This window comes from Anopheles marshallii, chromosome 2 (genome assembly GCF_943734725.1).
Source record: "Anopheles marshallii chromosome 2, idAnoMarsDA_429_01, whole genome shotgun sequence".
NCBI lineage: Eukaryota > Metazoa > Arthropoda > Insecta > Diptera > Culicidae > Anopheles > Anopheles marshallii.
Genome location: NC_071326.1, coordinates 27,608,815 through 27,618,524, shown reverse-complemented (window position 1 = coordinate 27,618,524; position 9,710 = coordinate 27,608,815). Strand labels below are relative to the sequence as shown.

At 46.7% G+C, this 9,710-nt stretch overlaps 1 protein-coding gene across 1 annotated transcript in view; it reads left to right on the top strand.

The window, feature by feature from the left end:
* The first annotated feature begins 368 nt into the window (after positions 1 to 368).
* The window catches only part of LOC128719462 (abnormal cell migration protein 10), a 31,959-nt gene continuing 22,617 nt past the window's right edge, over positions 369 to 9,710 (top strand). Inside the window, exon 1 of the mRNA XM_053813086.1 lies at positions 369 to 440. Within this exon, the coding sequence (XP_053669061.1) occupies positions 369 to 440 (72 nt within the window). The remainder of the gene's footprint in view (positions 441 to 9,710) is intronic.

Below are 9,710 nucleotides of genomic sequence, written 5' to 3'. Positions count from 1 at the left end.
ACGCCATACGTCCCAAGACACCTAGATGTCTCTACTGTACACACACAATCCTCTCAAGCATGAACAGTGGCGTAAGCAATTTTGGACAGAATAAAATATTTTTTTTTACTTTGTTACTTAATTAAATTTTAATATATATCATTTATTAAAATGAATAACATTTTATAAGATTTTTTAACATATTTTTTTAAATATGTCTCAACACATCTCAACGAAAGTATACGGAGAAGCGTTAATAATACAAAATTACTTTTTTTTATTAGCATGTTGTCTGCTCTTAAATGGTACAAGTTGATTTTCTAACAGTATTTTTTCCACGGCTTGTTTTTAATTCTTGCAGACACAATCCTAAGAACCACCACCACATCATGGCGAGTTTATCGGACGATCCCGAGAAGCTGCTGAGCGAGTGGCTGGGCGAGCTGGAGAATCTGATCGGGGTAAGTTGATACAAGCGCACCGTATCGATATCGATACGGCCAGATTTGGCGGAAACACCTCAGCGTAATGCGCCTAGAATAACCATCTGTTGCCAAACGCTCCATTACCTAAGCCCGCCCGGTGGACACATTCTGTTTCACAAAATACAGCGCATCCAAGAGCGAAGGTTTCGTTTCTGGCTTGGCAGGGTCGTGTTTCCAATGGCATGAGCAAAACGAAATATAAAAAAAAAAGCCGAGAACCCATCCCGGCAATGGTCCACTTCTCGGTACAACGATTTTTGGCGACTGCCACGCGGTGGAAACTCGAAACGGTTCGCATGTCGTTGTCGCTTTTGTGGGAAACTCTTGTTTTGCTCACTCGACCGTCGTGTGGTAATGACATTAGAATTCGCCGGAGCGGCCGTCTTAGGCCCGGCTTGTATGATCGTATACGAGTGTTAGCCGTCGTTTGCTGAACGGGTTTGTCAATTGCCAACGCACACATAATCACCAATTAACACAGAGCGGGCCTAAAATCGGACCATATCTCCGAATGTTTCGACGATTGCGGTTCCGTCATCTGTCTGTGGCTATTTGCATCGACCATCGACCGGCAATTGGAGCGAAAGGTGCGGTGCAACAGCGTCGGCAAACTGTCACGCATTCGGGCTGTTACTTATGTGACCGCTGCGAAAAGCCCCAAAAGTGCACGACAAGCCATCTTCAATGTGTCGCTGGAATAAATTTAAAGTTTCGCACCCCTTCGGACCCATAAAGGGTAGTTGATCAAAAATGAGTATATACTAAGGTGACTTCCATTACTTGCGCTGCCGTATCCGTGTCACACAGCACACTGAACGACCCATTGAACGGCTTGAGTGGTGCGTTCCATTAGATGAAAACCAGCGTGACTCGATAGAATTCCTTCCTAATCATGGAAAATGGTTCACCGCCAAGTGCACGGCCGCGCGTTATGCGGTAATTGTCTGTCATCGTGCGGCACCGGCACGGTACGGTTTGTATGGGGAATAGCTTATCCGACGGAGTCACTTTTTCCCCCGTGCGACGGGGTGGGTGGAATGTGTCCTCGGTAATGCATTATTGTTATTATTTTGAGCCCACTTGACGGGATTATTATCATTAGCACGGTGCTAAAGGACCTAAACACACGGTTGCGATGGCGTACTGTTGCTTGAAATCCGGATCACATACGAATGGAAGGTCTGGTGCCGTTTGCACCAGCGTCTTATGGGAGTAGAGTGGGTGCGATGGGACGTTAGACAGGCTCTCGTGGCACACATTGTTAGGGGAACCATTAGAGGAAGGACTCATAAGCGATCACACACGCATCATGTGTTTCCACTCCGTGTTGAAGGTGGAGGAGTACCCCTTGAAGGAAGGGAAACATTACACTCGCCTGCGCCTTACGACCGATCGGAGCGTCATAATACAGCCAGGGTGCAGAAAGCAACCAGACGGAAGGTGGAACCGAATCCTTCTGTACTGGAAGGATGCACGGCAAAGGAATCGGATATCCCGAGCAGGTGGAAACACACGCCATGCCCGCACAAACATTGGGAAATGGAAGGAGAAGGAACGAAACAAACCACGAGAAACGTACAATGGGCACGCCGTTTCGTAGCGAGCCTCGTCGATGTTTCCTTCCAACCGATGCCGTCGAACATCTGCCCTTTTTTCCATGCTGGCAGAGGCTGATAAAAGCTTCAAGCACATCCACGGCACAGCGAAACCCTGTGGCGGACGGCAGGTAAAAGTTGCTGCTGCCTACGTACACCCGGGTAAGCTGGCCCCCTTGTTCCATCCACCTAGAGTTACCGGTCGTGAGGGATGCAATTTATTTGCAATTTAAAATTACCGATGGTATTGACATTCTGAATCCCTTGTCCATTTGTCGTCAACTGACGCTGGGTCGTAATGTGTGAATTATTACGGCTAATGAGATGTCCCGGTCTGGAAGCGGGGTCAATGGTGGACGGTCTTCATTGTCTAATTGCCGTTTGTTTGTTGTACACTTATTACTTTAAAGGTTGAAGTCCTCCAATTCCTTCTTCTCACAAGCGCATATGCGTAAGAATGGTAACGCGTATCAAAATACCATGCCGTAGCATTAATTAGGCAGGAATCGAATATCATCTTCGTAAGCCGAACTGCGATTGCGTCTGATCAGTGGTCAATAGTGGCCAGCTCTCCAAATAAACAGCAGGATATTCGAAGCGAGTGGAAGGAATAACAAAAAAAAACAATCCAAACGAAACTTCACGCACGTGGTCACCTGATCGAGATTGCTGATCGAGGGTTGAACAAAAGATGCGGGCCCCTGAACGTGAAGCCGTGTGGGCAATAAAGCGTATTCATTATGGTAAGGCAACGGGTGAAGGATACATGCAGAAATCTTGCCACCGTACCGTAGTGGAACAGAATAATATGAAAGAAACTTCACGACAAACCAATGCACCTGCCCGAACGCGTATGTCCTGTGCGTGTGTGTGTGTGTGTGTTTGCCTCATTCCCAGCGCACGAGATTTGGCCGACTTATTGCTTTCCATCTGAAGCGATCGGCACACATCTTGGCCCGGTGTTTCTTGTTCGGAATCACGGCTTCGAGGGGCTGTGATGTTGTTGTGTCCACGTGCAAAACACCTGCCAATGTACCTACTCAGGAGAAGGGGGGGGGGGGGGGGGAGGGGGGGGGGGAGGGGGCTTTCTAGAGCCGACCCCGCCACAACTGCGTCGGTGAAGCGTGGTCGCAAAAACGATTCTGGTTTTATTTTTTTTTATTCGTTTCCTTACGCCATGCATAAATCGGTTACGGTAGGACAGTTGCGGACAGAAAAGTGCTGATTGTAGCAAAAACAATACACGAAATGACAAAATATGAACCGGTGGAAGCGTTGGACCACGCCACCAGGCGCGACACACGTTGGATGCTTTTTTTGTTTGGTCGAAGAGACCAACTTCCGCCATAACCTCACTTTGACGCAACACATATGGAGTGGAAAGTGCAATGCAGGAAGTACATGCCGTTAAGAGCATTAGAGAATTTAAGGTCCGTTAAATGTAGCATTCTTAACCGTGTACAGATTGCATAATGTTCACCAATGTTAAGCTTGAGTATTGCGCGTTAAAGCCCTTTCGGTTAAAATGTTAAATGTAATTAAGGCAGCAACATAAGGTGGGCTTGAGTGTGTAAAGGTGTCGATCATTACGATGGACTCTTTGGAATAGTAGGTGGAAAAGACCTGGTATCATTATTATTGCTAATCATGTGTCTCGTCTCGGAGTGGCCCGGTGGTGTACCTGTTAGCGGGACCGGTCTTCACGCGACAGGGACATGGTCCAAAATCTCATCTAGACCAATTCCCCCGTACGTAGGACTTTGATTATTCAGCTACAGGCAAATAAAGTCATGTTCTGTCAGAAATGGGCAAATCTCTTGAGGTTTTTGTTATCGATAAAGAAAAAGAAGAGTGTCTCGTTTCCTCATTTCTAACATGAAGATATTGCTTCCTCTTTACTAAGAGAAAGTCATCTCAGTGAAGTCAACCTTCTACACCTACTCGCTACTTCCACACAAAAAATACTGCCAAATGTCGTGTCCATAAAGTTTCTAGAGATGTTTCAATGTGATTTAATTAGTTCTCAGCTCACCACAGATCACGAAATCACCATATATCTGATGAATTTCTGGTGTTTTTTATACTGTTTCGCTCCATTTATCGAGTTTTGATTGGATGCTCTGCGAACTTCTCTCACTGCTGTATTAAGTTTCAAGCATGATGTGTATGTTACACATGATAGAAATGAGTTTCTGGAGTTTGTGTTGTGTTCTACGTGGAGAAGAGTTATTGGTTTTGGTTGATTTATCATCCTACAGATGGTTTTAAGGACGACATTTGACAGAACGCTCCTGGAGCTCTGACATCTTTCTTGTTCCATGACTTGAAGTACTCTGTTAGAGCACTCTGCTCTGGATAGCTCTGTGATTCTAGCAAAGAATTTATATTTTCTTTAAAATGCACATGCATTAGTTTTAGCTTATCCAAGTTTTGGATTGTCCAAAAATTTAAAGTACCGTTCTTAACGAAGCAAAACTCTTCTATACCAACATACACCACCGGCAGCGTTCCGGCTGGTTGGTTTGCGAAAGTTTAACCGAAACCACGACGAACAGCAGCGAAAAAAAAAGAAGAACGGCTCCATTCTTTTGCGCACCGTATTTAATCGTTAGCAAGCGCAAGCACCTGTTTCGGTTCTAACGGAGTTTCACTTTTCGCCCAAGGGAATGTGCAAACTGCCATCATGGGTCCGCACTTGTGGCAAGGGACGATCGTGCCCGCGCGTGACGCAAGCAAGGCGGAAACCAACCGGCAAGCAAACCTCCGCATGAAAACAAAAACCCCTGTTGCAAAAGAATTGCACAGGAAAAAAAAAACAAGGATGGCACAAACGATGCCACCGTACCATGGGGATTCCGCGTTTGATAATTTGGTAAGTAATTATGTACCCCGGGGGGCGCTGTGTGTGCCGAGGGACTCGTTCCAACAGTGAAACGGTGTGCGGAAATTAGTTCAAAATCGATCGAAATTGGACGATGCTTATCGATGAGGGTAGTTTTTTTGCGGTTGGTGCAAGCTGCTGCTACTTTCGCTGTAGCGCGATCGGTAGCTCCAACATCGGGGGGCTTTTCATTATGAAATGCGCCACAACTGCATGCCTCATAAATGGATTCTCGTTAGCCCAGGTGTTAGAACGGAGAGGAGGCTCATTTTGGCATCAGGTGCATGTTGGTGGCTTTCTGCTGGGCTAAATTCAACGCCAAAAACCGAATGCCCACGATGACGAACAGTTTAGCAACAAATTGCAACATGAAAAATGTCATCATCATGGGCTTTTAAAATAATTGTGATGCTTCTACCTACACGTACTCGGTGGGCTTGAAATGATTGGATAAATGCTTCCGTCTGACATTGATTAATTGTTGTTTCAATTTGGATTTCCCTGCTGTTCTGTTGGTGTAAAACTTAACATTTCTTCCTGTAAAATAGCTCGGGAACTTACCGTCAACCAAATCTAACAGTTGATTAGATTCATATCTGTCCCCTTTATAGAAAAAAAAAATTAGGTCTCCGATGTCCACAGTCCACAACTGGCAAAGATTAGGATGGCCTGTTTAACACACATACACTCATCAGGCCATCAATCAGATTTCCCAACGTACTCCAATTTATCGCACACCTTTCGGCCGTCCCGGCCGTCAACAGCCGATCCATTCTACACCGGTGTAATTTTGGGTGATAAAAAATAATAATAATAGTGCACAACCTTCTTGCCGTTGCTCAAAACGGAACGGTGTCACCGTCGAGTGGTTGGTTCCCGGGACCCCGATGACGAATGGAAGCGTGGAAGTAATGTTTACTTTTCACTTTCAATTCTCGGGGCGTGCGTGTCGGCCAGAACCCCGGTAGCGGTGCAACACCCTCATTCGTTCGTGATAATTGAAAACCCGGGAAAGTGGAAACATTTTCCTGCCAGCAGCGCACAACACAATAATAATGGTCTGTAACAATCATCAACAAATGCCCAACAAGCTCCGGGAACAGGGATGCTAGCGTCGCGAGAAGTGATTGAAAGTGGAGAGAAAAACGAGTGTCTGTTATCTTCATTATTGTGGAGGAGTTTTCATTATGTTGTTTGGGTTGCCTCCTGGAAGAGGACCCGGAAGAGATTGACCAGAAACAAGCATCCTTAAAGACAGCAGTTAGGGGTTTTTTGATAGGATTACGATAGGAAGAACGCATCGGAAGCGTAGCGAGATCGGTACGGTTGATTTATTTTACACGCTCACCCAACCGGTCTCGGGCGCGTATCGATCACCACACGGAACCCGCATCTAATGATCAACGAGCGGCAGCGGACCGCCCCGGCTATGGGATCCGATCCAGTCGGGGACCGGTCCCGACGCCCGTACAGTCCGATCCCGAGATCGTTTAGCGGCGCGATCGAGAGGATTTCGAATGCAGAAGGGCCCTGTCAAGGCACATCTAGGCGGACGACTCTGCATCAAGTCCGCGGCATATGGTCGTTTACGATCTCAAACACACAGGAGAGAGAACAAAAAAAGACATCTGCCGCTGGTGCTGGCTTTATGTTACGCTTTGCTTCCAAATCGAATTCGGCCCTCGAACGCAGCGGGGGCACGGGACAGGGTGGCTGACTAGAATCGTAACGCAAGCGATGTAGGGAAGAACGCGTACCAGAGGCTGTGCTGTTGTCCCGGGGTCCGAAATAGAAGAAACTACCGGTGAAGCAAACGTGCGGTAGAATGCGCAATGAAAGCGAGAAGCAGCAATACTGCTGCCGGTTTGGTTGTTGCTGCAGTCATCTGCTTTTGCTGCACCGTCCGATGCACCGTTTGCTTTGGGTGTTGGGACTGGGCTTGTTTTTTTTTTGTTGTTTGTTAACGACCCTTACTCCCATTTTCGCTGTCCTCGCGCCTACCGTCTGTACGAATTTAAATAGAACCATTTTTCGAAACGTGAGCACTACTTTGCCGGCTAAAGCGCCGATCGTGCCACGGGTCCGGAGGGGTCGAAGATGTTGGGTAGGAATTATTGGATGCCGTCAAATGGTAGTGTGGGATGGCGCACCGCAACGGGAAGTAACAGACGGTGGGCACCGTCTCTAGGATGAATGTGCAAAAATTCCTACATCCGGGCAACCGGGGTTCCGGCAGCACATGCCAGCAGAAAGTAAGACCTTTAAAGTGTGATTAAATTTGGGCTTTTGTTTTCGCTTCGTTCGTACTGTATTTGTTTCTTCTTGGATTGAATTGCTCGTTACAGTCGGGTGAAGATTTGGGAGCAATGATTTTTTTTTTTTCAATTAGAATTTTTAATTACGAAATATAAGCATGAGTTTTCATTCCGCAATGGAATCATTTGGTTGGATGCGTTCGTTGGGAGATGGGATTGAATTGTATTTATTAATTACAGTGGAGTGCCGATTATCCGGGTGTCTGATTATCCGTACGGAAATGACATTTCCAAAGGAAATTTGACATATTCCATGCAACATCGTTGACAGAAGCAATGAAAGATTTTATAAGACAAAATAAGCTCAAAATCTAATAAAAAAAACAATAACATACTCTTTTTGGAACAAAAAAACAACACGCAGGAAAAGTAAATTATACACCAAAAAATCAAACAGCAAGCTCGGCGTTTTGGTACAAGAGGCATCGGAGATCAAATCTCCACTGGGAACTAAACATTTTTGGCATAGTAGATTCTGTTTAGAAACCGCTACAATGACGAGCTCTATGAGCTGTACGGCGAACTTACTGCCATACAGCGGATTAAACACGCCAGACTCTGGTGGGCTGGTCACGTCATGAGAATGACACCGGACGACCCAGCCCGTAAAGTCCTTTTAGGGTTGTCCACATGGACAGAGGAGGCCCGTGGTAAGCCAAAATTGAGATGGAGTCCGTGAGATAAGCCTGGATAATGGATTGGCTGACAAAGCCACTCTACCGTGAGCGTTTTAGAGGACTCCTGCAGCAAGTCAAGACCGCGAAGTGGTTATAGCGCCAGATAAATAAGTAAGTCCGTAAGAAAGATTCTGATTAACTGATTGTCTTAAATAAGTTTTCACAGAGAGTACCGGTTAGCATTCGCTTGAGATTTATGCTGGAATAACTTAACACCGTTTTACGTCCAACACCAAAACGGGGCAGATCTCTCCCATGTTGATCATCCTATTAGTACCAACATTAGCACTAATCAACGAAAACAACCTTGTGTTAACATTCTTGAATGATTTGTACGGCCAAGATCTGTCCACTGTCAAAGACTAACTTTGTTTAAACAGTTTTTTTTCTCACTTTCAGCAAAAAAAAAAAACACTGTAAATATAAAGCGCATACATGTGATGTGATGTTTTTGTTTTGCATTGCTATTTATAGGGTGCCGAAGATTGAAAAGTTTTCCAACATTTCACACCAGGAAGCATGGCTGCTTTCGTAAGCAAAACCATACGCCAGCGCGTTTGAAAATGCCGCCCAGTTCGTCCATGTTTTGATGGGCCGAGAAAATCAATCGATCGCTACCGGGTGCATTCTTCGTTGGGGTTGCGCGAGATACTCTCCCCCCCCCCCCGGGGGCCGGGTGGATGGTTTATCCGAGCAATGCGAGTCAACTGGGTGCTTAAGAAATGGGATGATCGCCTCGGCAAGCATCGGAAAGGATGAGCAAGTGGGCAGTGAATACAGGCGTGCGTAAGAAATTTGTCGTAAACGATAAAGCACAGCAGCGCCGAAACGTGGGCAGAACGACGACAGACGGCAAACGGCAAACAGTTGCCAGCGCTGGGGTTCTCACACATTTCTACCATCCCGCCCCGCGGGACACTGCATCGAAACGGGTGGGTGGACAGATAGGTGGTGGGAGAATGGTTTTGATTATGTTAAAATTAATTTATTAGTTGCGCGTGCGTTCCGATGGCGCACAGACGCTTGCCGAGCGCATCGCCACTGCATGCAAGCCGCGCGTAGCGGGTGCCGTTTTTATCTCACGCACCAACCATCGGTCGCTGCTCGTGCCTGTGCGGCGCAGACCGAAGAATGGTAAAGCCGGATCGCGTTCGGTTTGGAGCGCACCTAATCGCCATCCCGTTTGGTGGCTAATCGTGGGATATTTGTTCGCATCCAACGGGCGATTTCTACCGCCATTCGCATGCACGCCGGCTCGCAGCGACTAGCGTGAGCACACAGAACATCAATCAGTGCATCAATTGCAACATCGTCACGCTCGGGAAGGGGGGGGGGTGTGGTTTTACCCCCTTTGCATTTCATTTTCTTTTCTTCGCTGTGAAAAATAGATGCACCCAGCCCACTAACTGGGCCACCCTCGCGATAATCCGAAACCGATTGATATGGAATCAATCACCACGCAATAGGGAAGCGTGGCGCTTTCGTTCGCTTTCTGAGCACCCAAACCGTGCATCACTAACGTGCATCTTCGCATCGCCGATGCACTTTTGGGGGGGGGGGGGCGCAATGATGGTTAGAAATCTTTTCCACTTTTCCCAACGATTTCAACATCACGCATTTGGTGTGGGTATTTCTGTTAGATTAAAACCCTGCAGAATCATCTGCAAGAGTCGTTTTTTTTTTTTCGTTCATCTGCTTCAGGTCTGGTGCACGTTTGGTGCTGCAAGGCGCTCAGCACCCCAAGAAAAATGGGTTAAGATGTTTGGCTGAGTTTCAAT